Here is a 27,834-nt window from a genome sequence, read left to right as displayed (position 1 = left end):
TTTCATGAAAACATCTGAGCTACAACTGTGTAATTGTTTAGAGACTATGGCATTAAAATCTTACTTTTCCTACCCATCCTACAGGAGCTCGCCATTCTAGGTGTTAACTTTATAGCAATGTTACTTTAGTTAATGATTAAAACAGTTTTCATAAAAGGGCTGTTAAATGTTTTTTTCCGATACTCCTCTTAGAAAACTTTGACGCATGAGACGAACAGACAGGTTTCTCTTAACAAAATCTACCTTTTCCGTAGTTGAAGTGTAGTTTGATAGTCTTGCCCTGGTTGATGTGCAGGTAAGTGAACCAAACCGCCGAGGTGAGCAGTACCAGCAGCAGCAGGAGCTTGAACTGCTTCCGGATCTTCTTCACGGGGAAGCGCAGCATCCTCGCTGAAACATCCTCCGGTAGGCGCCCGGTAGATGGTTAAAACGAGTCCGGAAGGCTGCTGACTGTTCGGGCGCTGCTGTGTTGTGTTTCTGGGCTGTTCGCGGCTCTGCTGAAGGACTACCTCTCCCAGTCACAGCGACGGCATCCCTGCGCGTAAATGGCGAGTGTTAACTACAGCCTCAATGCGCGTCTCGTCCCCCCACATCCACGGGGTGCCAGCAGCGCCAAACTCGTTGTATCCTCAGATCTGGTAGCAAACACCTCCGTGGCAGTCATCGTTTATGAATGCGCTCCGTTGTCTCCCCTCCCCTACACGAAAACCGCGGGTTCAGGCTTCCCTGCTGGAGTTTTACAGGCGTCCGAGGGGAAGCGGAGGAAAAAGGGACTGCGGATCAAAAGCCGCTGAGTTCTGTTAAGAATGCGACCGTGGGAATAAAATAGCAGTCCGGCGATAATCTACGCAAATCCCCTAAAGCTCAAGGCCATGCTGACACCACGACGGTTTTATCGGCTACTCGAGGATCATCCACGACCACGGCTTTAGCGCAAAGTATCAAAGAGTAAGAGAAGTGTAGTTTCCGAGAGGAGATGTGCTCGCACGTAGCATTTCTGCAGGTGGGTCATCTAATCTTTTTACCGCCGAGCACAAATGAAGTGAAGTGGCCGTCAGTGAAACGCGGGCTACTGCCAGTGAAGCCTGGTAACTGGACTAGGAAGGGGGGAAAGGTCAGGGTGGCAATCGGCCAAATGTCACAACCCTCCGCGCTCCATCTATTGTTAAACACAGCGGACACGAAGAGCCTGGCTTCCAATCGATGGCAGCGCGTTCAACTGGAGCGCGTTTTTATTGAAGTCCGGGGAGAGGAGGGGCGATCAGCTGTCATCCTCGTACTCGGGTGGGTTTAAAGCCCAGCGACGGGTAAATATTACAAGATGCAAATAAAAAAACTGATCCATGGCGGCGTAACAAAGGTGGGTTACTCAAAAGCGACTGTGCAATAATTTGAGGTCCGGGGAAGAGATGCCCATGTGCTCCGGTTTCTCCGTTGTCTTCACGGCAGGTGCATTTTTTTTTTTTTTTTACCTCATTCTCCCAAAGTAGGCTAGCAGCACTGTCCGACAGCACAATTAACACAAGAAAGACCACAGGCAAGCGAGCACCTCACCAGGATTAAACAAATAAGTACAATACGTGGCACTGCTGGGATGCACTACCTTGTGTTGTTTTTTCTCTCATGAGCTTTTTTCCCATGAAAACGCCGCAACAGCATCATCAGACCTGCGTGTCAACGAGCACTGGGAGTAAAAAAAAAATAATAATAATAATAAACAGCTGAGGTCCAGGAAGGGTGTCGCGGAAAGCCCAGCAACAAGCTGAGGAAAAACCGGGAGAGAACATGGTTTTGTTTTGCTACAATGAAGGAGGGTATCTCCCGTCCCTACACAGCTCAGTACGCCCATCAATTGAGCATCTTACGGTGCAGAGCAACCTAACATGAGAGGACGAGGAAAGACAAGTCCGGTGTCCAATTATAAATACGCCATGGGCTCAGAGGAGGCGGGTCGACTAGTTTGCCTTCGCCGTTGCTTGGCACTCACACGATCCAGCATCCAATAGCTGAACGCACATCCTGAAACTTGTTCACCGTTCCTGTTTTACCGTATCCCCCCCGAATTCAAGGACCCATGTTAATTAGATGAGCAATGATTAGTCGCTTTTCAGGAAATGAAGAAATAACTCGACAAATGAAACCGCTCAAATGGCCTTTGGAAGATTAATTAAACCACTGTGCACCGAAAAAGGGGGGGAAATCACATTTTATTCTAATTTTGGTGTTGGGTTTGTTAATACCTTCAAAATTGTATTTCTAAATCAATTAGTTTCAGTAACACTCATTGCATATTTTTTCTGATTACAGCACACATTTTAATTCCTCGGCTGGAGATAAATTTCATTTGTTTGCCAAACTAAAATGAAACAACGTCCCAGCTGTTTCAAAGAAAGGTGATTTGGTCGGAATTACGATTTAAAACATTAATCGTAAGCCTAATACTTGAAGCGGAAGTGAAAAAATGACTAAATACTTCAGTCATGTCATTACGAGGCTGGAAACCTTGTGATCCATCTTTACAAATTATCTAGACAGCCTTTGTGTGTGAGCTGAGTGGCGACACCCTGTAGACCAGTCAGGACGCACGCTTGACTGCCCCCCAGTGGTCAACGATAAAAAGAAACTATAATGAACATAATACTAATTTTTAAAAAATAAAAGAAACGATTGCATATGTATAGTTTCATGACTTGTTGTTGCTGTGAGGGGCTGCTAGTTATTTATATCTTATGAGTCCATGGTGTATACGCTTGTGGTCATATTTAATAGTTTAGCTACAGATTTCCTTAATAAAAGTGCTCAGAGGGTCTTTTTTGAATTCAAATTTCAAGTTTTAATCATTGTGGTAGAATTTGTCAACATAACCTGCTCCAGGGAGGCTTTGGTGTACATTTAATAGGATGTCTGGAGTTGACTGCCCTTAAAAACTATTGTGTTTGCATTGTAATACATATATTGATTTCCCAAAATCCTCCCTCTGACAAACACCTCCCATATGGTAATATTTAAAAAGTCTCAAACTAACCCTGAAACTAATAAAACTGAACTAAATCTAAACAGTTTCACACAAACCAGCTCTGGAGAAAGGCTTAACTTAAAGTGAACTAAAAACAAAAACCTGAAATGAAATAAAAGGGTAAGTAAAGAAAAATACAAAGTTTTATAGATGTTTTCACAAGAAACTAATTGGAGACAGAGGAATATTTTTGCAATTAAGCCAAAAAAAAACCCAAAAAACATTATGTGTACTTAAAAAGTCAGTATGAAAGGAAAATGTGCACAAAAAGAAGGAGAAATTCTATAGCAGAGATGTCAAACTCATTTTACACCATGGGGCACATACAGCCCACACTGTTCTTAAATGGAACAAATAAGTACATTTCCCCTTTATGTCAGCATAAAGATGTTTAAGTACATGTTCTGTCCCTTAAGTGTTTTAAAATAAGACACAGAAGTGCAACTTCAACAGCATGTCTCAGTTTTTCTGCATGATAAATGTGTAAAATTACAGAAAAGTTCTGGTAGCTCGACGCCCAGACTCTCTGTATTTATAAAATATAAAGTTTATGTTAATTCAGAGAAAAAAATGTGGTTTTTTTAACCAAAATTTCTACAGGTGGTGAAAAACAGTCATTTAATGGTTATTACCTAATTCCTTTGGTTTAGCTTGAATGGCCATGGGGTCTTTGTCAGCAGGAAAAGTCGCAAAACGTTAAACATCCAAATATTTATGCCCTCCTTCACATTTTTCAGCTTTCCAGTGGGTCGGTTTGGAGTTTTTGCTCAGCCTTATCTTTGACACCCCCGTTCTATAGTTTTGATCTTTGTCAAGTTGGTCACTTTTTGTTAAGTTTAAGTCACAAAATGGGTAAGTCCACTGCTAGACATTATTTAGTGGCTCTATAGTGTAGTGAGTTACACATATGCCTATCAAGCAAAAGATCCCCAGTTCAGCTGTGGGAGTAGACACAAATCCCTTGGGGGTTCTATCAGGAAGGATGTAAAAAAAGAAAGAAGAAAATCTGCCAAATCAAATATGTGGAACTACCTGCTGTGGCAAACCCTTGTGAATAAGGGAGCAGCTAAAACTATCTTCTTCTGCAATAGTTATTATTTCCTACAGTACATACCAGTTAGCATGGCACTGGGATGGTGGGAATAATAAAAAGGTACAAAATCGTCTCACTCTGGCAGGTGGTATCAAAGAAAGGGTTGGGGGAGCTGTCGGTCTGCTCACACCCACACAGCCTGCAGAAGATGTCTAAGTGACAATATCTATGGGTGTGAAAGAACAAGGCATGTACACATGTGATATATGAAATAAAAGGAGCCTCGCATAAACCTCTAGACAACAAGTCGCCCTTTTGAATGACAGAATACATTAAACATGTTGTTTATCCCCAGCAAGATATAGTTCCAGTCAAACAGCTATAGTAAGACACTGATGCCATTATGAATCGAGATCGAGATCAAAGGACATAAAACATGTCCTATAACATTATGACCTCAATTTAGTTTGTCCCGGCTGTCCCTTCTGAATCAGTTGGATCACAAACCATAATCCCTTGTCTCTGTGGATTAATAATGTAATCTTCAGAGCAAACACTGAGCGTAAATGAAATGCTTAGGTATTCACCTGGGCCGTATCGAAATGAATGAATGACCCCAGTCAGACATCATTCACGCTGAAACAAAAACTTCACAGCATTCACCTTGCCTGGACTGTTGCAGTGAACATTGAAGGTATTTCATCACGCGCACACACGGGGTTTGAAAGTCACCCAAAGTATGTAATCAAGTAGTTTCCTGTACTTCTTTTTTTTTTCCTTTTCCCATTTGGATGCAGGAGATTATCACAGGCCTTCTGAGGGATATTCTTCATTACATTTGATCATCTGACTCATTTTTGTGAGGCTTGAAGTAAAAACTGGTCTCTTTTGTGCTATAATCCCCTGTTTGTCTGTTCTTCCGTTCTTTCTTTTTCATCCAAGATCAGGCAAGCATCCAATGAGCAGCAAGGGACCTTCACTCTTTTAACACATATTAAAAGTGAACAAATTGTCACACAGCACTTACACCTTCATTTAGTGACGACTAACACAAAGAAGAAGGTGTAGACTGGCTGAACATAATCTGAAACATGCAGTTGGTCAGGTTTCACATGTTTGTGATTTCTGTTTTGAATTTAACTTGCAGTGATTTTACTTCTGCAGGAACATTTGGCACCCAGTCCCACCCTGCAGGAATCTCCATGAATCCTGGAGGCAGATGAGCTGGTGTGCAGTGCAATGATATGGACAGAGAGGGTCTGTTCAAGGTGGGGACAGATAGAGGTAGGTATGCCGCTGTTTTATACGGTATTGCAGAAACCGTGCCCATGGGGAACAGTCAAGGCCCAGTAGGCTGTGAGGCACTAATTTAGCACTGAAGTTAGAGAAAACTGAACCATAGGGTATAACATCACCAGGAGTTTAGTATGCAGAGGGCATTATCTCAGAATGTGATGATGTTTGCAATTTGAACAAAGAAAACGTGACACAGACGAGCAAATAAGGAGAAACCAGCCTCTTTGTCAAGGGTGCCATAGTTTTAATCAGCAATTCTACTAAACCAAGAACTGCAGCTTTTTAGGAATTTCTTTCCTCGCACTCACCCAACATCTGCTTGTCTATCTTTGACTGTCTCTGCCCATCTGTCAGCCTGCCTGTCTGTCTGTCTGTCCGCCTGTCCTTCAACCTTCATCTCCTTCAGTCTCTCACAAACACCCCGCCTTGCTGTCCTCCAACCTTCGTTTTTTCCTGGGCAGCACAGCAGCCCACAGGCTTTGATGAGAGGTCTAAGCTAAAATGTCACAGGGATTAAGAGGTTTTGCCTCCTGCATCCCTCCGGATCAGTTCTGGCTGCCCTCTGTGCCTCAGCTTCTTCCCCCCAAAACAGGTGCGGATTGGCATTTCTTTCTGCTCCTCTGTGTCCTATTGAATTTATTTCCGGAGAGGGAGGTGGAGGGAATAACATTCTTCCATGTTTATAGATGAGTAAAAGAGGAAACAGGGCATGAGGAGAGGTCAAGTAAAAGGATGAGGAGGAAACAGGAGATATAAAAAAAATCCTTTGAGCAAAATATTTGAGTGAAAATTTGTTTTCTATATTTCAGTTCAGCTTTGATTATTCATTTATTTATATCACTTTGATAAATACTGAATCTTCCTTAACAACAGATGCACAGAAACAGATGTGTGCCCTCAGAATATAAATGCAAAATAATGGAAAAGCTGTCATTTAAAACTTTCAGAACTTGACTTTAATTTTTACATTGAGTCGCTGCACAGAAGATGGACGCAAGCACTCTGCAGCTGTCTTCTGCAGCCATCCAAATACCGTTGTCTCCAAATGAGTTGTCTCCAGAGATGTGCGGCTCAGAGGGGCCTTCACATAGATAGAGCTGTTGCCATATTAAGCAGCAACAGCAGTGTTCTCTCTGATTGCTTCTGCGAAAAGTTAAATAGACCTAAACGCCCACACAAGTCCACCCTCTATCTTCTCACAAAGATTTTTGTCAGTTGTGGAGCATTGCCGCAGTGAATTAAAGAGCAAGCTACAATCCCATGTGAACAAGTGAAGAATCTAAATACAGAAACTGTAAAAATAGCTCTGCTGTCAGTGTTACGTTAGCGGTGAATGTATCAAAGTGTGGATTCTTCAGTGTTCTTAGTCGTGAGCGGTTTATCTGAGGAGAGGGCACGCAATATCAAAGGACATCGTCAATGTGATCTTTGATGTGCTGAATATCGTAGCTTCTTTTTTAAAGTACCAACTGCTTTCATTATGTAGCCACTGAAGAAGCTCAGACAGCTGAAACCGGAGTGACTTCTTCAGTCTTAGAGTCCATCTTTTATCACGAGTGAATGTGTATCTTGGTGCTTTCTGGGAATTCAGTGCTGACAGAAAATCACACAAAATAAAATTCAACCAACTGAATCATCCTGTTTTTGTGTTTTTGAGTATGAATGTGCTTAGAAAGAAATCTAGGTCATTTTGCCATCATTAATATGCCAGCCAGGTGTAGCGCAAAGAGGATTAGAGGGAAATAATGCCAATAGGGCTCTCTACGTCTGCCTCTCCTTCATTCTATCGCTTTCTCTCAAACCAAACAATCACACTTAAGTGCTCCCTGCTGTACCTCAAAGAGCATTTCCATGACAAGCAGTCAAAATTTGCAATAAAATATTTCTGCATTATACCAAGCTTCAAGGATGAGCTTGTTTCAAACCCATTAAACAACAAACACTTCTCAAATTTAACTTTTGACATTGCATAAAATCATTAAAGTAAATGTCAGCACAGACAATGTATAGTTTCCCTGCTCCCAAAACTCACAGGTAGGAGTTTTGAGCAGCAAACATCGCCTGATTGAGGAAGACAGTCATGAGCCAAACTGTGCCATTCACAAATGTGAATCACTGTATATCTCTGTAAGTTCTCAATATAATTTTGGCCCGTCTAGTTGTTGCTCTGCACCCCATTCTCATGCTAAACACACCAGTGCAACTCCACTGCACCGGAAGGTTAACTAGTTAACACAGAATGGCACAAATAGGAAGGTTGATGCAGAAGGCATAAATCGCATCCGTCTTCGCCGAGTGTAAAAATAGGCTTGCGTCATTTGCCGAGAGACAAGTTCTGTTTTGAAAGAACATACTCTCTGCCATTATTATGATCTTTGAATAAAAACACCAGCAGAGATATGGAGCCATAGACAGGGAACACACGTTTGCAAAGCCACAAAAAAACCCACGAATCTACAGCAAAATGTGTGTTCAAGCCTGTTTCAAAGGGATAGCTCTGTAAAGTGTGAAGTTAGGTTACAAAACGTGCTGGTTTGTGTCTCGTTTTCTAGGGAGTCTACATGCTCAACATGGCTATAGTTTTATTCATTTGTATATATCTTTTAAAATGCAACTCTAATTCCAGCATCTGTCAAACTCTGGCAGGTTATGAAGTGTCCGTGTGGTAGTCTTGTAAAACTAATCTCCTTATAGTTTGTGCTTTATTTTTGACTGCTGTCATTTTCTTGCATGAGACAGTAAAACAAAACAAACACAGTTCGTCAAAGGTGCATCCAAATCTCCGTCCAACATGTCATGGTCCCTTGGTCTCTGACCCAGGATTTTTAGTTTTTTGTGAGCTCAAAGGTCCTTTTGCTTTGACCATTATCTGTGTTTGCATTCTTTATGAGTTCTTTATTTTTTGCTTTGCTGCTTTAAGTTGATCTCTATGGTATTCCTTTGTATTTCGAGCCTTTAGTTGTTGTTAGTTTTTGGTTACTAAAGATTTTGTGGAGTTTGTTTTCAGTTAGTTCCCTTTCAGTTAGTGATCCTGTTCCCTTCTAAGGAGCTTGGAAAGAAAAGCGTTGATGACCTGGATGACTGAGAACCTTCACAGACATCCTGTTCCCTTTTTTAATTGTTTTACTTCCTGTTTTATTTTGATATCTCTGGTCTTTTGTGTCTTGTGTCCAGTTTTACTTCCTTTGTCATTTTCTAAGTAAACTTCTGCTGTGTCTTTTTAGTCCAGGTGTTTCCACCCTCCCTTATTACCTCTTGTGTACATATAGTTTCAGTCACCTCTTCAGCCCCAGTGTGTTTTATGCTTCTATTTGCAGACTTTATGTTATAAAATTTGGTTTCCTGCCAAATAAAGGTTGGTTTTAGTTTATTCTTGCCTGTGTTTGGGTGCTATTTCTGCAAACCTCGACACACTGATCTTCTGCCAGATAGAGAGGAAAAACTGTCATAAGTTTGAAACTGGCTTGAACTTATACCTTCCTCAGAAATGTAAAAAAAAAAATAATATATTTTGGACATAAATGATTATCTGTAGCTTATTTAGTTTAGTTGTAAGATAAGAAATCTAAAGTCTTGGTCTTGCAACAATATTAAATATTAAAATTAAATAAGAATGGTCTCTTATTCTCGTTGTGTTCTTCATGAGGTCATGTTTTGTTTTTAGAAGTTTTACAAGAAGCACTTTTTACTGTTTTTTTCTTATCTAGCAGGAAGACAAAATCTCTAAAGATTCACTCTCAGAAAATTGAAGTCAGTAACTATCATCAGTGAAGCAGATGTCTGAAGTCTCAGCGGGCCTCGTCTCTAGAGATGAGAGGAAGATCTACTCTGCTGACCACTCAGACCAGTCCACCTCCCTGGATTTATTTGAGAAGAGGCAAAGGAAGTGAAAACAGAAGGGAGACGTCTAAAAGCAAAAACATAGGAAGAAAAAAAGAAAAAAAGCACAGAGCATGTCTAGAGGGAATCCAATGAAAAAGCTGGTGGTCTTTAAGGATCTTGTGCTTCTGATAAATTAAGCTACAAAAGAAGTTTGGGGAAAAAGACGAGAAAAAAACATCACTAGGAATGCAAAACTGGGTGGATGAATTGATGCATGACCACTACATGGTGCCATGGTTGTTACTGTTGTCTCACAGCAGATATGATCTGAGTTAAAATCCCCTCGTTAGCTGGGGTCTTTCTGTGTGGAGTTTACATGCTCTCCCTGCACCTATGTGGTTTCCTCCAACTACCTTTCATAGTTTAATTACAGAATCTAAACTGGCCATAGGTACGGATGTAGTGTTCAATCAATATAGATGTGAAATCAAGGTCTTGTTGTGTAGAGCATTTTGAGCTGTCATTATACTAGAAAAGTGCTGTAATAAATGCAAATCCATTCAATAATCAAAGATCACTGAAACAGATGAGCAGGAGGAGGCTGCCAGTTTTACACAAGTAAGATCATCTTGACAACAAACTTTCTCACCTTGTTTCTCATACCACTGTTGTTGTTGTTTTAACACGCTCTTCAACTTTCAGCTAAAGTGAGTAGGATTGCAACTAAAGAACATTATCTCAGTTAACTTAGTCATCACCTTTGTGATTATTTCAGTCATCAGAATTAAATCCTAAAAATGTCATGTTGTCTAGCTTTGCTGAGATTTTCTAGGAAACTTAAATAACACAATTAAGCAACAATGTTTACATAGAAATGGCATGAAGGTGTGAGTTGAAGTTAATTGCAATTTACTTCAACTGCATGACTTACAACCCCCGGCCTATTCAGTGCACATATTCTCATCTTCATCAAGACCGGATCATTCAGCTGAAATTGGCTCTGTTTTTTCATCAATGCCTTCCCACCAGTGCTCCTTTAAAGCGCTTCTGTTTTCATAACAGACAGTTCTTTTTTACCCTGAACTCACACTGCACCAACGCTATCTGAGCCCACCTGCTGCCTTTTGGACTGGTTTGGATATTTAAATATTCTCATCTCTGTTAGACTCTTCAGACTCCCACTGCTTTCTGGACTTCTAATTTTCTTCCAACTTTCTTTAACTTTTGTAGCAATATTTTTACATTTGCTTTTCTTTTTTTCTCTTTTGAGTTACTCTCATCTCATTGTGCAATCCCCTAACTTCCAATCCCCTTTTTCATGTGCTACTTTCTAAACTACTTTTTAACTAAGTAATCATCCCCAGTGATTTTTTTTCAGATCCTTTATAGCAATAGCAGAATTAGCATGAAAATTTAAAAAATGTCCCAAAAACACACTTGTACAGAATAGCTAATTATATGGTGGCAACTAAATGCATTTAGCGATGTAGACATGGTCAAGATGACCTGCTGAACTTATACTGATTATCAGAAGAAGAAGAAAGATCATTTAAATACCTCTAAGGGTGGCATGGTTGTTGGTGACAGGAAGGCTGGCCTGATCTGGCCTGACTGATCTTCCCCCACAATTATCTTGAGGGTTTACAATGAATCCTCCAAAAAGAGAAACGTTCAAGTGAGTGACCGGTCTCTGTCTCTGAATGCGCCATTCCACAAAACTCAAATCATCTCAAACTGCTTCTCTGAACATGATAGTGAGTTTGCTTTACTCAGATGGCCTCCACAGTAACCACATCTCAGTTCAATAGAGGATGTTTGGGATGCGGTTGAAAGGGACAGTTTGGATCATGGATGTGAAACAGAAAAATCTGCATAAACTGTGAGATGTTAGCATCTTGATATAGACTAAAATTTCTAACAAAGGGTTGTTTTTTTTTAGCAACTTTTTGAATCTATGCTGCAAAGAATGATTTAGTTCTGAAGACAAAAGTGTTACCTGGTAAAGTGTCTGACGAGCATGTTTATTGAACAGCATGTTGTGTCTTATCAATGAGCTGTAAATGGGTCTTTGCTCAGTATCTGTTTGGTAGGAACTAGGACAAACAGAGAAGAACAGGACATACAATGAACAGGAAAAAGTAAAAAGAAAGGGAAAAAAGAAAAAAACATGCATATGACATTTTAAAGTTTTTATTAATGTAATGATGTGTTCAGATATTATTATTTCTATCAGTAATTTTCCTTATCTGCCATACTGGAATCGACAAATAAATTTTTTTGCCCCTGCGTTATCTTCTTGAAAACTGTAAAGTGTGATTTTCTTTCTTTTTGCAAATTTGCAGAAAAACATCAAGGGTGTGACCTCAGTGGAATTTATACAGACTTCTTCTTCTTCCTCTGTTAAATGCCTGCAGCATTGCCCCAATTGTAAAAAAGAAGGGGGGATGGGGGTGCTGTAATGTTTCTCTTCATTATATTATATTATATTGTATTATATTATTACAGTCTATAGTTTAGCAGTTTATCCTGTGTTGGAGTGATAGACACAATTTTCTGCAGCTCTCGGCACATAGTATAGCCAAGCTTTTTAACAAGAGCACACAAGGACACGCAAGGTCTGAGAGCAGAGGATGATAATGTATTGGTTAATGGATGTATCATTGCTAGATGTACATACATTTTCCACTTGTAATGATATACTGAGACCTCTGACACCGAAGCAGAAAGGAAAACGTTCATCAGAAATGGAGGCTGCTAGAAACTCTCTGTCAGCACATGCTCTTTGGAGAACATTAATGCCTGCAATAGCCCACAGAGCACCATCAAACAAAGTGACCTGTGGGAAATATTAGCATTATGGCCCAACTGAGTGTAGCCTCAGCAATCATAACCCAGAACAGATCACAGCCTTATTTGTCCAGAGACAGGACACAGCAGGGGTTCAAACTGAGTGCCCTATCATGGCTCATTCACCAAAAAAGACTCGAGAAAAATGTGGAGACCAAACTGGCAGGATCCCACAGAGAGTGGAGCATTGTGTGGATTAAGAACATCATAAGAGGAGACATTTGGGCTGGAAGCAGCATAACCAGAAACCTTGGGCGCAGACTAAATCTATGAAAAACTAAAAGCTTTGCTGTAACAAGTAAGTTTGGTTGGCTGTGTGTCTTGTTTTTTTCTGAAATAATAGAGCCAAGGGGGGAATAAAAATCCTTTTGCAATTTGCCATGCTGGCTGCTGAGAGAGAGAGATCAAGGACACTGAACAAAGAGGCAGAGAAGTAGGCAGGGAGAAAAGACGTTCTTGTGTTCCACTTGCAGTGAGACAGCAACCTGTTCAGCACTTTGTAGCTTGCAGTCACTTGCTACTCGGTTAGACTGTAGAGTTATACCATCAAAGAGTTTGCTGGGGCTGCTTAAAAACGACTCTCTATGGCAGGTATCAAAGCTTACAGCGCTAATTAGCTCTCAATGTGTAGTTATTTGCTGCAGGAGGCAAAACTTACATAAACTTCTTGGATTTACATTTTTTATCACTCATGTTGAGGTTAATTGCTCACTTCTTTGGCTTTTAAAGTCAAATTTACATGCAAAACCCAGGGTGAGGAAAAAAGGTTGGATTTGTACACAAGCTCACATGTAAACATGCTCACGTGTAGTGAAATGCATGTTCGGTTCTTTTCTTTTGTTAAAAAAATCCTATCTAGTAGGTAACAGTATACGGAGCCTGACATTTGCTCATACTTTCACGGAGGTTTTATATGTCCAGTATTGTTCCTTCAGCTTCTCATAGTGTGTATTCATTATGTCCACACAAAGAAGTAGATACACGGCTACACATGTGAAAAGAAATGAGGGCTGGGCATGAGGGACAAATCCAAATTCAAAGTAAGAAAGAAGGAGCACAGTTCATCAGTGATACAAACACAATGCTTTATCTCACACAGCAGGTGTGTGGATTACCTTTTTAATTGGATCTTGGTGTGAGACTGGAAAAGGCAAAGGCCTATTGTAGTCGCTGCTGAAAGGGGATGGCGAAGCAAGAAAAGGACAGGGAATGAGCAGAGGAAGGGAGGTGAGTTACAATCTTGCATGCTTTTGGGAACACAAACCCAATCACCACAGGAAGAGTGTGTTAATCCAACTGGAACACTTTTATATAGACCTAAACACATTCAGGTATATAAGCACGAACAGAGGGCTAGCGGTTCGTCCGCTTGTCCTATTAAGTCACAATATAGGATATTAGCTGTATCACTGTGTCAATTGGTTAGGATGTGCATTTGTCCCATCTTATCCACTAGAGTTAAATTATGTTGCACCTAACTCCACGGAAGTGGGAGCCCAATAATTACCGTCTGCCATTTGTAAAACTCTACTTTCACATCTCTGTTGGTGTCTACTTAAAGCCAGGTACAGTTCACACCACCTTTACATCACCATCATAATAATAATAATAATAATGGATTGCATTTATATAGGCACCCAAAGCGCTTTACAATTCCACTATTCATTCACTCACTAGTGGAGGCAAACTACAGTTGTAGCCACAGCTGCCCTGGGGCAGACTGACAAAAGTGAGGCTGCCATATCGCACCATCAGCAGTAGGGCAAAGTGTCTTGCCCAAGGACACAATGACCAGGACAGAGAGAGCAGGGGGATCGAACCGGCAACCTTCCGGTTACTGATGAGCTTCCCAATCCCTGAGCCACGGTCGCCCTATGGCAGCCGAGCTCCTCCAGACTGCAGGGGTCAAAGCAGAGCCCACAGAACAGCACATGTGAGAGAGGCAGATAACCTCTTCCTCCAGCTCGTCCACCTTCACCTCCACCATGAGCTCCACCAAGTATCCTAGAGTGGCTCAGGGCTTTGCAAGGAGCGCAGAGGGTAGGGATATTGCATGCAAGGAGATCCTCCTTCATTCTGGGATTCTTAGAGCTAAATCTTTGATATTATGAGACAGGCAATGAAGGACTATCTAATAGAGCTGTCTTTGCTATAAGCAAAAGCAACATAATTAACTGACATCAATGATTAGCTTCAACAAACATGTCAAATCCCCTAATGTAGAGAGCAAAAATAAAGTTTATGAACTCCTGCAGACTTCTCAGCACTGAGATGGAGTCAGGCCTCAGTTCTCTTCTCTTTTCTAGAAAAAGAAACAATTTTGCACTTTAGACTGCCGTAACTTAGGTTACCTGTTTGCACAATATTCTGATAGTCTTACCGTGGATGTACTTGACTCACCTTTAGAGCACTCTGGGGTTCATTGTAAGACCTTCGCTGTGGTGGAGTCCTTCAACCAGGTACAAAAATCCCCCCAACTCCCAGAGGGAGAGTCTGTCCCAGATTTTGAAGCGAAGCTACGCCCCATCACTGCCCAACAGGGTGAGGTGAACCATTCTTTCTATTCCACAGCAGCTTGAAATTTCACAAAATGCCCTTTGCAACTCGCAGAATCTCTCCTCACATTGTATTGGAAACAAGTATGAGCCCTTGAGACTATAAGAAAAGCGTGCACCAGCCAAATTTAGACATTTGCCCATGATTTGCCTGGAAACACTGGATGACACAAACAAAACTCCACTGGGAAACAAAAGTTTAATGTGATATGAAAACTTTAGGTAAACATTTTTTCTTACTGAGTGAAGGTACTGTGGGTTGCATCTGATTAAAGCCCTAACAAAGACCTCACTGAGGACAGAAATACTCTGATAAAGACTTTATGGTTCTCATCACCTCTATTGAAGAAAGCCTTTGCTGCTTATGCTGAATACTAGTGCCTTTTTAGCATAAAATCTACGTGTTTGAATCTGATTCACTCTACTTCTACCTGTAAATTATAGATTAAGAGACTTGGAGAAGCTCGCCCATCACAATATGCAGAATACTGCAGAGTAGCCAGGCTATTATCATTCATGGAATGACCCTACAGCTACTTGTCTCAAAAGGAAAGCAGAAAATGATGATCCTAAATCATTTAATGTTATGGCAACTGTTACAGCAAAATATAAATCTTAACCTGATCTGTCTCTTTGTCATTCATAGGTGACAATGCTGCATTCAAGGCAAATGTGACTGGGAATCCTCAGCCCAGTGTGAGCTGGGAGCGAGCTAGTGGGTTCCCACTGTCTGTGGCAACAAAATCTTCCCACGACAACATTGACAAACAGCATATACTGAAGGTTTGAAACTGTAAAACTACATGACTTATCCTTGGCCTAATTGGAAATTTAATCTACAAAATACTAGTTAGACCTGCCATGATGTATGACAAAAAGGACAGGAAGCAGATCTGGAGGTCGCAGAGGTAAAGATGTTAAGATTTTCATTAAGAGTGACCAGGATGGACAAGATTAGAAATGAATACATCAGAGGGACAGCTCAGGCTGAATGGTTTGGAGACAAAGTTAGAGAGGTGAGGCTGAGATGGTTTGGACATGAGCAGAGGAGGGATTGTGATATATTTGGCCAGGATGTTACCAGGCAGGAGGAAAAGAGGAAGATCACAGAGAAGATTCATGGATGTAGTGAAGGAGGACATGCAGACTGTTGGTGTGACAGAGAAGAATGCCCTAGAGATAGGGTAAGATGGAGGCAGATGATGGGCTAAGACAACTCCAAAAGTGAGCAGCTGAAAGTAGAAGAAGAAGAAGAAGAAGATTAAATTTCCCCCTTTTTTGTTATGTTTTAAAACGTTAAGGGATTGATTTTGTTCACTGTCATTGTGTTGCCGCTGACTAATTTTAAGCTTGTGTTATATCTGATGAGCATCCCTGTTTAATTTTAGTCATCTAACACTATAGATGTAAGTAGTATTTACTGTAGCTTTGCATGTTCTTGTGTACTCTGTTTTCTTAAGTTTTCCACTGAATGTTACTATTTTGACAAATAAATCATGCCATTATTTTTTTTTAAAGTTAAGAGTGTAATTTCAGCATCATTATCTGGAAGTGTGAATTCAGGGTTTAGGGTACGTAGTAAAAATGTGTTGCTTTAAAAGGTGAAATACTCTTTCTGGGCGTGGTATCTCTGTACAGCCTATCATTAAGCTGAACAGCCCCGCCGTTTTGGTGCTGTCAAGTGAGACGGCACACCATGCATCATGAGGAAAAGTAGATAGGACGGGAAAAAAACTCTCACTGAACCTTTTATCTATAACCACTCCAGAGTGGATTTAGTGCTTTCTCTGTACCAGCCGGGGAGCTTAACTGAAGCTTAAATAGCTATTATAAAGCAATTAACTTGTGGGTGCTGACATATGCATCTCCCCTTGCCATCTGTTTCTCTGGTAAGGGATGACTGTTAAATTCCAATGCTATGTGTTGAGGAGTTATTCCTAGCATGCCACTGCCTTCTACTGCTTAAAACGAGTACTGCAATGGGATAAAAATGACCTGAATGACAGTGTGACAGTTTGAAAAGTCTCACTGCAACTAGACACGCTGCTTTTTCCTTCATTAGTCATTTATCTAATGTCTAATACCTTCTCTCCAAATTAGATCAAAAATCTGACCTTGGAGGATGCCGATGTCTACAAGTGCGCTGCCTCCAACAAGCACAGAGATGCCGCCTTCTCCATATCGCTCAGTGTTACAGAAAGTAAGGCAGCCATATCGTACAGCATGTGTTGTTTGGAAGCCATCATCACAATTTGCCTCCAGTTTTCTCCTAGTGCCTCAGGTGAAAGTTGCTTTCTCTTTGTTTCCAGACCCACCAATGGACTTCAAAAAGATGCTGAAGAAGCGGCAGGAGCACACGCATGTTGTCTAATACTAGCTGTGACACTCCTAGAACCTGTCAAGGTGTGATGGAGCACTCTCTGATCAATTGCCAGACATATATTTTTTTGTGCATGTATCCAGAAATACCCACAGGACAAGATGTAAAGGGTTGCTGGTGGGACTGAGGAAGATGCTTTTCAGCTGCCATCGCACATATTCATATGCTATGTCATGCATGCAAACAAGCATAGTATATACCTGTATAAGTGCTTCCTGTGTAAGATCTTTCTTCTTTTGCAGAGGTATGGAGAAGAGAGGGGAGAAGAAGAAGCCACCTACAGAGGAGGAGATGTTAAAGATCCTGGCTGGAGCTGACAAGAAGGACTACGGGAGGATCTGTGCTGAGTATGGCTTCAGCGACATCAGAGGCATTCTCGAGAAGTTCAAAGAGATGAAGAAGACAGTGGAGGTGGAGGTAGACCTGTGACACAGATAGCTTGCACACATGACACAGGATCAAATGAAGATGAACAGGTTTGGGATATGATATTTTTAAAAAACAGCTTAAAATAGAGCAAGGGAGAACTGATAAAAGTTTACACAACTCTGCGACAAAGTTAAGTTAGAAAGCAAAAGTCAACTGATGTGAAGATGGGAAATAATTCAAAATGTCATATGTCATTTTTTATTAGGTTTATTAAATAAATAAATATTTCTACATTTGATATGTTTTACAAGATGGTGCGTGTCTTGAAGCCCCTGGAAGACATCTCCGCCAAAGCTGACATCGTGTTGGACACTGTCTTGGAACTGAAGGATCCAAACATCAGGATGCGGTGTTTTTTGGTAAAGCACATCAGTTTTCTGGTTCAGTGTCAAAGTCTGCTTATTTATGAATGTTACCATGACATAAACAGCTTGTGATTTCTCCCCTCATCTCTGCATTGTGCTTGCAATTCAGGGCGCAGAGCTGCAGCGGGTCCAGTACTCTCCTTCTCACTGCTCATAATACAGATTTCATTGTATTTACTGACTCCATTTACATACTTATTTTTACATGCTTTCTTTACATTTGCCATTTGCATTACGTAACACCATGTCATATTTTATCCCCTCCATTCAGTGTCAGTATTTATTTGACCCAGAGATCAGACTTTCTCACTTAGTTCATATTACTCAGAAACGCACATGTCAAAAAACCCCCAGATCCATAGCTAGTTGGCTTGGAATCCTTGGATATGTTTACTTGAATGATCAATAAAAACCCTTCTTGTCTTCTGCTATACAGGGAGTGCAGAATTATTAGGCAAATGAGTATTTTGTCCACATCATCCTCTTCATGCATGTTGTCTTACTCCAAGCTGTATAGGCTCGAAAGCCTACTACCAATTAAGCATATTAGGTGATGTGCATCTCTGTAATGAGAAGGGGTGTGGTCTAATGACATTAACACCCTATATCAGGTGTGCATAATTATTAGGCAACTTCCTTTCCTTTGGCAAAATGGGTCAAAAGAAGGACTTGACAGGCTCAGAAAAGTCAAAAATAGTGAGATATCTTGCAGAGGGATGCAGCAGTCTTAAAATTGCAAAGCTTCTGAAGCGTGATCATCGAACAATCAAGCGTTTCATTCAAAATAGTCAACAGGGTAGCATTTAGCGTGTGTGAAAAAACACTAAGGCGCAAAATAACTGCCCATGAACTGAGAAAAGTCAAGCGTGCAGCTGCCAAGATGCCACTTGCCACCAGTTTGGCCATATTTCAGAGCTACAACATCACTGGAGTGCCCAAAAGCACAAGGTGTGCAATACTCAGAGACATGGCCAAGGTAAGAAAGGTTGAAAGACCACCACCACTGAACAAGACACACAAGCTGAAACGTCAAGACTGGGCCAAGAAATATCTCAAGACTGATTTTTCTAAGGTTTTATGGACTGATGAAATGAGAGTGAGTCTTGATGGGCCAGATGGATGGGCCCGTGGCTGGATTGGTAAGAACCTGCAGAGAGCTCCAGTCCCACTCAGACGCCAGCAAGGTGGAGGTGGAGTACTGGTTTGGGCTGGTATCATCAAAGATGAGCTTGTGGGGCCTTTTCGGGTTGAGGATGGAGTCAAGCTCAACTCCCAGTCCTACTGCCAGTTTCTGGAAGACACCTTCTTCAAGCAGTGGTACAGGAAGAAGTCTGCATCCTTCAAGAAAAACATGATTTTCATGCAGGACAATGCTCCATCACAACGTCAAGTACTCCACAGCGTGGCTGGCAAGAAAGGGTATAAAAGAAGAAAAACTAATGACATGGCCTCCTGTTCACCTGATCCAACCCCATTGAGAACCTGTGGTCCATCATCAAATGTGAGATTTACAAGGAGGAAAACAGTACACCTCTCTGAACAGTGTCTGGGAGGCTGTGGTTGCTGCTGCACGCAATGTTGATGGTGAACAGATCAAAACACTGACAGAATCCATGGATGGCAGGCTTTTGAGTGTCCTTGCAAAGAAAGGTGGCTATATTGGTCGCTGATTTGTTGTTGTTTTGTTTTTCAATGTCAGAAATGTATATTTGTGAATGTGGAGATGTTATATTGGTTTCACTGGTAAAATAAATAATTGAAATGGGTATATATTTGTTTTTTTGTTAAGTTGCCTAATAATTATGCACAGTAATAGTCACCTGCACACACAGATATCCCCTAAAATAGCTAAAACTAAAACAAACTAAAACTACTTCCAAAAACATTCAGCTTTGATATTAATGAGTTTTTGGGTTCATTGAGAACATGGTTGTTGTTCAATAATATAAAATTATTCCTCAAAAATACAACTTGCCTAATAATTCTGCACTCCCTGTATCTCATTCAGATGAACTGCTTAAAGTCATGTCTGACTTCAAGCCAAAAAAAGAGTAAATGAGCGAGAGACTGCTGTGTTTGAGGTTCATCTTTCCAAGAAAACAGATTGACCCCTTATCTGGAAGGTTAGTGTGCAGTTCAGGAAGAGAATCATAGCATTTAATTACACTTTTACACTATCATATGATATCCCATACAGGATGAGACTGAAAATGCTTTTTAAAGATTATTTCCTGAATTTCTTGACATCTCAGTTACTCCAAAAAAAGGAACCCACAGATACAGTATACTGCCATTGTTTGAGGAAATATAAAACACTGGAACGTAATGTGGAAATAGTTTTCCCAGAAGTGGTTTTGCAGGTAAAGGAAAAGGGGGGAAAAAGAGATGAAAAGTCTGATGTCCCTCTGTCTGAGGATGGTCTGACCTACACCTTAAAGATTAAGGATGTGAAAGCCACTGACACTGGAAACTATACAATCAGCACTGGAGACCTCACTGCCACCTTGCTACTTTTTATTGAACGTATGGACCAGCATACCAGGATTTAATTGCATTTACCAACACAAAAAAACTAGTTTGTCTTATTTTGTTATGTTTTGTTTTTCCCGACAGAGCTGTCTTGTTGAAGCTAATATTTCTAGGGAAACAAACCTTCACAGTTGAGATATGACCAGCCACTGCCTTGTTTTCCTCCCCTGAGATTAGAAGCTTTGCTCCTTCGTAGCTATGCAAAACAACATCATCTTCCCTGTTTTTTAAATGAAGATGTATGGGTAGTGCAATAAATCCTCCCTCCTAGTGCTCAGTTGAAAGTAATCCAACCAAATCCCTGCTCACAACAAGCTCATTTATTACAGCTCTGCCTAACAAGACATTTACTTGCCCAAGGTGCAAGTTGGGGCATGTAAATATCTTTACAAGGACATGTGGCTGTCCTCTGGGTTTGCACCAAGAGAAGCATAGCAATTGAGGTTGTGTTAATTATAGTTATTCATGAATATGAGTACGCTCTATCTTTTTTTTCTGGGGCTGAATATAAAGAACAAGCCTAATAAGTGCACAAGCATTTAAATTCTGTTCATACTTTCACCTTGTAATCATCAGTGTCTGTGCTTCTACTTCTAAAATTACTAAAACTTTGTAAGTGTAGTATGCTAATAAAGTCCACATTAGCGCTAAAGCGTCTCTCTTATTTTCATTCTTCCTCTGTCTTAATTCTATATAGGCTTTCCCATCAAGTTTACCAGCCATTTGAAGAATGTCTGCGTGCATGAGAGAAGCACAGCCCGCCTGGAGTGTGAGATGAGCTCCAAGGACGTGCACATTCACTGGCTGAAGGATGGGTGTGATATCACAGCAAGCGGGCGCTACATCTTCATGCGTGAGGGGAAAAGGGCTGAGGTTATTATAGAAGCGTGTCAGCTGGCAGATGAGGGAGAGTACTCTGTTGTCTGCACTCAGGAGAACGATACATACGAATATGTCACGTCTGCTAAAGTCACTGTGGATGGTAAGAATTCTGCTGTGTAGAGAAAAAGAACCCTTACATTTTCTTGGAGTATAAGGTGAAGGTGCATGTGTTCCTCCACTGATCAAACAATAAACTGCAGTTACAGCAACAGAGAAATAGAAAAATAACACAGTGCTGTTCAGAACAAAACAGACTGTCAGTGCCAAAAAAGATGCTCTGTGAAAACAAAACACAGGCCTACTGTGTGTATTATTATAGTACTGCACAGTAACAGAGTAGTGGTGAGAATAAGTGCTCCTACTGTTGTACTGTTAGCCACAGATTCTTATCAGGCAAACACCCAATGCTCTCCCTTGCAACACTGCAGTGGAAAGACTTGCAAGTATGGCGATCTATCTTCTTCATTCTTCTGTAACTTCCTATATTCTTTTGTCTCTCCCTTGTTGCACTCCCACACATCCTTACTCCTCTTTCAGGCTGTTACCCCTGCAGAATTTTTATCTGAGCAGTCTCCACCATGTTCACAAATTGCTTACTGCTCTCAAGTTCTGTAAATATATTTTACAATTCTCATGCTCGTGACTTTCACCTTTCGGCTTCTGACAATTAGATGGATCATTTTGGATGTAAAATACTACTGGCATATTTTAGAGAGTAAAACATATGTTTCTTTTGCAGATTTCAGATAACATTTTTGAATCAGCCAAAGCCAAGGCAATGGCAAAAACTTTAAAAATCTAACAACACTGCATAACTGATTAATAATGAATTCTATGAATGTTAATTCTCTCCAAGTTCTTTTTCTCTGTGTGTTGCCAGAGTGTTTTGCCTCACTGAAGAGTGCTATGTCAGATGTTCAGTGTTCTACAGGCTCCCCTGCAGAGCTGAGTGTTGTTCTTGATGATGAGAAGGTGGATGGAGTATGGCTGAAGGATGGGGTGGATAAAAGACTTGTTAGCTGTTAATCCTGAACTGTAAATTTGACTAATTTTTGGTCTTTTTCATCCATCCTTTTGTGTTAAACTTAACAGTTTTCGAAGCTGAATGGAGTTCAGCTGGTAAAACAGGGAGCTGTGCACAAACTAATCTTCTCTGGTGTGAATGAGTCCCATGAGAGCAAGTACACATTCAGAGCTAAAGGGGCAGAAAGTGAGGCTGTGCTCAGTATTGCAGGTTAGTGTATGTTTGTGTGTGTACGAAGTGTGTATTTACAAGTGAGGCAGGTCTTTACTGCACTAGAAAGCTTCCTGTTACTGTTACATTGAAAAGTCAGACAAACACTGAAATTCAGGCAGTTTATTGTACCAAACCAAATGCTTTCATTGTGTCAGGGGCTGGGTCTGTGACCCGGCGTTTTGAGTTTATTTTGTATCTTTGGTTTGGGCATACCGTCACGGCCAGAATGGCTGATGTGTTTGATGAGCGTGGACTTAAATGCAGACACACGAGGGACAGGAATTAAGTTTAACAAAAAGCAAGCCGTTTATTTTGTTGACAAACATTAACACAAAAAACAAAGCAAAGCAAACAGGGGGCGAGACCTAAAACTAGAACCTAAACTGGGAGAAACTAAAACATGAAAACTGTGACATGAACATGGCCTGAACAGGAACATGAAAAACTATAACATGAGACAAACAGAACATGAGCTTGAGGGGAAAAAAAAACCTGATACATGAAAAGCCAAAACTCACATGACCACATAACCAGACAAACAGACGACCAGACCCTGAGCAGAGGAAGACAAAGGACTTAAATACACAGAAGGATAATGAGCGGATGGGGAACAGGTGGGAACACAGCGCACAAATCAGACCTAACGAGACAAGGGGAAGCAAAACTAGGCACACTGCACAGGGACTTTCACAATAAAACAGGAAACAAGATTATTTATTTGTCACATGCATAGTTATACAAGTACAACATGCAGTGAAATGTATCTAAGCTTACAGCATCTGGTATTTCCAGGCAGTCTCCCATCCAAGTACTAGCCAAGCCCAACCCTGCTCAACTTCCGAGATCAGGTGAGATCGGGTGTGCTCAGGGTGGTATGGCCGTAGGAAAGTAGACATGGCAACACAAGCTTGACAATTAGAACATGGAACACGCAGACATGAAATAACTGAGGAGACATGGAACATAGCACATAGCACTGGCATGACAGAAAGTAAAACAATGTGGACAAGAAAAGACAAGAAAAGACTCATAAATCATGGAGACATGGGTGAAACAAAACCCTAACTAAATAATACCACAAGAGCTTTATATTATGGAAAACTAACTTAATAAAAATCAAAAACACAAAATAAACTCAAAACGCTGGGTCACAGACCCTAAAAATGCTTATTATTAGTTTGTAGTCATCTTTGCTACTCTTTTGGATACCAAAGCTTTTCTCAAAGCTTTGAAAAACTGTACTAAAAAATAAAGACTGCAGAGAATCAATGGAATCCCATCTATATATGATCTCATTTTCCTAGACCCTCCAGAAATTGATTCCTCTGACCACTGGACTTGTTGGGGGCTCAGCCTGTGACTGTAAAGGCAGGCCACACAGCCACCATTAACATCCTCTTCAAAGGCAAACCAGATCCTAAGCTTACCAGGTATAAAGATGGTGTGAAGGTTATGGAGGATGAGAGGACCAAGGTGGAGCGGACAGATAATAGCACCTCATTGGTGCTGAGCAGGTGGATTAAAATAAACAGTGTCATCTTGTTTCATATGCAGATACAGTTGTTTTTTAATTCACTTTGGATGTTTACTTGATGCCTGAGAGAAGATTAGTGGGACATTTATGCGTTGTCTCAAGAGCGACTGTGGTGCTGCTGTTGCTGACGTGCAACTCATTGTGATTGGTGGATGAAATCACACAATCATATCAATTTAAAGCACTTTTTCAAACAGAGGTTTGTATTTAACTAACACATCACTTTCTTTAGACCGCCCAAAGCCCCCTCAAGGGAAAGTTGAGTTACTTGAACTGTCAGAGAAGTGTATCAAGATGAAACGGAAGGCTCGGAGGGACAACGGGGGTAAGCAGGTCACCAGTTTGTGATCGATCGCTGTATGGTAGGCAAGAGGTCCTGGAACAGGGTTGGATAATTGGATAGTAGCATTAATGCCTTCATTGATGACAAAGTGGAGGAGGGCCATGCATACTAGCATTGCATCACAGCCATCAATGGAAAGGGAATGAGTGACCCTCTGGAGACAGAGGAGGTCCGTGGTGGAGAGCCCATAGGTGAGCACTAATCATGATCCAAATCAGCCCAAATAGGTCCAACTGGAGGTGAAAGGTAAAGAGAAGTGCTTTGTGGTTTACAGTTCACTGTAGTTCAACTTCATTGCCATGCTAAAAGTTTCATATCCTGGATTTGAGATGTCTATTGACAACTGTCTAAAATCCACTTATCCAGAGCCTCCAGGTACAGCATCACAGCCTCAGGTGTCTAATTTAACAAAGAACACCGTGACAGTGAGTTGGAGTCCTCCAGCCAGTGATGGAGGAGCCTCAGTTCACGGCTACATCTGTGAACTGAGGAGAAAGAAAGGCTGCAAATCCATAAGGAGCTACTCACTGGTCAGGCTTGGAGCAGCGTGCCAAGCCAAGCTATCTCATGCATCACTGCAAACTTTTTACTGAAATCAGTGTTACTGTTACAAGCCGAAGTGCCCATTTTAGCATTTTATCTAAAAACTCCTGACTCCTAACCTAGGTTCCTTACTGATGCTACATTCACATCTGGCACATTCACACCTTTATTACTGTTTCCAGAATCCAACTTCATGGTGTATGGATTGGTGGAAGATATGGAGTATGAGTGACCAGTGTAAACAGGGCTGGTGCAGGCACTCCCAGCAACATTTCTAATCCCATGCTGGCTAAAAATCCAGCACGTAAGTCTTCCCCTCACAGTGTGTTATTTATTTTCTTTCCTGAATCAGCAGGATGTAGCCCATCGGTTTGTAGGCTCCCATATTGAAGCTTTGAGTTTTGAATTTGTGTCATAACCACTTTGATAGTCATTTGCTTTATCACCTATTTTACTCTAAATGGATACCATGCTGTATTAAAAAAGACTTGAAACTAGCAACTTAGACCATACAGTGATTTGGAAAATTTTTACTCAGGTCAAAAATTAAGTGTAAAGTTTTGCCATTTCTAATGTATGGTTTCGCTTTTTTTTATGCCCCTGCTGCCATTTAAAAAACAAAACAAAAAAAAAAACAGAGTTCATTCACTTTTTATATGTGGAGTTTATGTTCAGCTTTCATTTATAGTAAATGTTCCTTTTATTTCTGTACCTAAATATTTGATTTATTCAACAGTATTATAAATGTAATTTTCCCCTGAAGCAGCTCCTGGCCTAGTGAGGAACCTGGGTGTGTCTGATTCCACAAACTCCTCCATTTCTCTAAAGTGGACTCCTCCATGCCCATCAAGGAGATGCTGAGACGTGGAGGAAAGCCACTAAGATCCCCGTCTCCTATACTGCCTTCACAGTGGTGGGACTTCAGGAGCGGATGAAGTACCACTTTCGTGTCCAAGCTGTCAATGAAAAAGGGGTGGGGGAGCCCACTGAGCTAGCAGAAGGTGTATTGGCCATAATAGTGTGGTTTTCCAGGCTGGAAAGGAAATTTGCCTTGACTTCAGCTTCAGTGTAAGACTTCATCAGTGAAATAAAGTGGCTAATATTTAACAGTTGTCTTTCTCTTCAGGAGTATGTAATAACTGTACCTCAAAACACAAACCACAAAAATCCAGTCAGACATACTTATATCCAAGATGGCATTCTCAGCACAGGAAGACAGGTCATCACAAACACCAAGAATCACTCCCAGTCATTCATTTCTTCAACTCAGCGACTTGACTCTGGCATCTGTTCTCCTGAAGAATAACTATGGAGAGGCTCACTATGAAGTCCATGTCAAGGTTATAGGTAAGTGACCAATGCTTCATTATTTACTCCCCACTTTGTCCTTCTTTAATGATTATATTTTGTAACAAGAAGTCCCTTCAGATGCATTTTTCCTGCTTTTATGGCTTTATACAAACTTCCAGATCTGTCAAGAGAAATTTACAGTAATTTCTTCCTCTTGTTCTCCTGCTGCTGTACTCAGATGTTCCCCAGCCGCCAAAGAACCTCCAGTTGGTGGAGGAGATCCCGGACACAGTGACTCTGCAATGGGATCACACCCCTGACCTGGCTGATGAGGATCAGGCAACACATTATGTACAGCTTCCTGGTTTACTGTAACCGAGTGTGTTTTCATTAGCAAGTACACTGTTACTGGACTGCTTCCAGGAAGGAAGTACTATTTTTAGGGTCACTGCACAGAATTCAGTTGGTGACAGGGATCCCTTAGATTCAAAGCAACCTTTCGTCATCGCCAAGGTGACAGGTAAAAGTAGTGTATTTCTCAGTCTTTCCTATACTATACATATCAGATGGCTATACACGCTCTTCACTCAGATTTATTTATGTCTGCTGTGTGTTTCCAAGAGAGCATCAGCAGCCTTCAGGGGAAGGAATATGCATTACCTCAAAGTCATGTTAAACTTACTTTCCTGCTGCCCCTGAAGGACCAAGCCGTTCTCAGAGGACATGACTGCACCATGAGCTGTGCCTAACAGGGGCTGCCAACTCCACAGGTATGAAAGACATGGCTGCTGATACCAGCAACCATAATATATGTGAAGCAAAATTTAAAACATCTGTGTGTACAATCTTTGTACACACACTTAGTCAAGCCAATATTTCCCCTTTGTAGGCTTGCTGGTATCAAGGGGAATCCATGATCTCTGATTCCACTCGCTTTTGGCACCGCACAGTTAATGGAGTGTGCACTCTAGTCATCCCCACTTGTGGAGCTCAAGACAATGTAGAATACACTCTGGTGCTGGAAAACCCTCTGGGGATGGTCAAGTGTGCCTGTAACCTAGTGGTGTATGGTAGGTTCTACAATGAGAGAGGGTGGAGAGTGGAATAATTAATAATTTATAATGATATTACCTTACTAAATATATATCTGTATGTTGTGACTTCCAGATAAAGATGACAAGGGTCTGCTGGAGAGCTGCCTGGCTAATCAGAAAAACAAAGAGAAGCTTATTTTGTAAGGAGTCTTCTATAATTGGCCACTTCTCTCATTCTTACATTGCTGTTGGTATTTTCACTCATTCTGGCTTGACTAAGTTCTGTTTATCACCGATTATAACCGTTTGGCATGCTGTAGTTACCCTTTTCTGTTTTTAGGTTTTGCAATTCTGGTAATACTTTTGACAAACACTAGAGGTCAGACTCTCACTCTTCCTTCAGGAGTGGCTAAATGTTTGGTACGTTTGTGCTCCTCATTAGTCAGCTCATTCAGCCAGAGAGATTGTCTTTTATCTTTAGCTCACAAATGCTTTTCTGTCTTAAAAAAATAAGAAAGAAAGAAAAGAATAGAAGAAAAATGATTATTTTTTTTTTCCTTCTAGGTGTCCAGTTCTTCCAGAATAGCTTGTTTCACAGGACTCTGCATCAGGCCACCTATTAAAAAAAACTCCAGTTTGTTGCTCTAGTTTGTGTGTGAACTTAAGATTCAAATCAAACCAAGTTAATTCACGGTACAC

The 27,834-nt window shown here is 40.9% G+C and overlaps 3 protein-coding genes and 1 pseudogene across 3 annotated transcripts in view; 2 read left to right on the top strand and 2 right to left on the bottom strand.

Moving 5' to 3' along the window:
* The window catches only part of b4galnt4a (beta-1,4-N-acetyl-galactosaminyl transferase 4a), a 127,474-nt gene extending 123,785 nt beyond the window's left edge, over window positions 1-3,689 (bottom strand). Inside the window, exons 1-2 of the mRNA XM_039615903.1 lie at window positions 3,649-3,689; window positions 244-535 (exon numbers count right to left, since the gene is read on the bottom strand). Of these exons, the coding sequence (XP_039471837.1) occupies window positions 244-385 (142 nt within the window). The 5' untranslated portion in view covers window positions 386-535; window positions 3,649-3,689. The remainder of the gene's footprint in view (window positions 1-243; window positions 536-3,648) is intronic.
* Window positions 3,690-13,999: 10,310 nt separating this feature from the next.
* Window positions 14,000-16,960, top strand: LOC120441315 (immunoglobulin superfamily member 22-like). Its single transcript, XM_039615824.1, has 5 exons — window positions 14,000-14,054; window positions 14,421-14,555; window positions 15,216-15,352; window positions 16,670-16,769; window positions 16,879-16,960. The coding sequence occupies exons 1-5, from the start codon at window positions 14,000-14,002 to the stop codon at window positions 16,938-16,940; spliced, it is 489 nt and encodes a 162-aa protein (XP_039471758.1). The 3' UTR covers window positions 16,941-16,960.
* Window positions 16,961-17,195: 235 nt separating this feature from the next.
* On the top strand, window positions 17,196-27,339 carry LOC116333276 (immunoglobulin superfamily member 22). Its single transcript, XM_039615823.1, is given in 23 exon segments — window positions 17,196-17,366; window positions 17,630-17,737; window positions 20,104-20,266; window positions 20,970-21,254; window positions 22,035-22,157; window positions 22,245-22,388; window positions 23,696-23,718; window positions 23,721-23,924; window positions 23,998-24,073; window positions 24,158-24,259; window positions 24,262-24,459; window positions 24,635-24,769; window positions 24,994-25,038; window positions 25,041-25,115; window positions 25,575-25,659; window positions 25,661-26,098; window positions 26,100-26,158; window positions 26,340-26,450; window positions 26,453-26,538; window positions 26,540-26,621; window positions 26,723-26,871; window positions 26,991-27,171; window positions 27,269-27,339. Coding segments are annotated over 23 exon segments (3,114 nt in total).
* LOC116333301 lies at window positions 23,159-23,277 on the bottom strand (annotated as a pseudogene).
* Window positions 27,340-27,834: the final 495 nt, after the last annotated feature.

The sequence above is a fragment of the Oreochromis aureus genome, linkage group 7 (assembly GCF_013358895.1).
Source record: "Oreochromis aureus strain Israel breed Guangdong linkage group 7, ZZ_aureus, whole genome shotgun sequence".
Lineage (NCBI taxonomy): Eukaryota > Metazoa > Chordata > Actinopteri > Cichliformes > Cichlidae > Oreochromis > Oreochromis aureus.
This window is presented reverse-complemented; position numbering and strand designations above follow the sequence as displayed.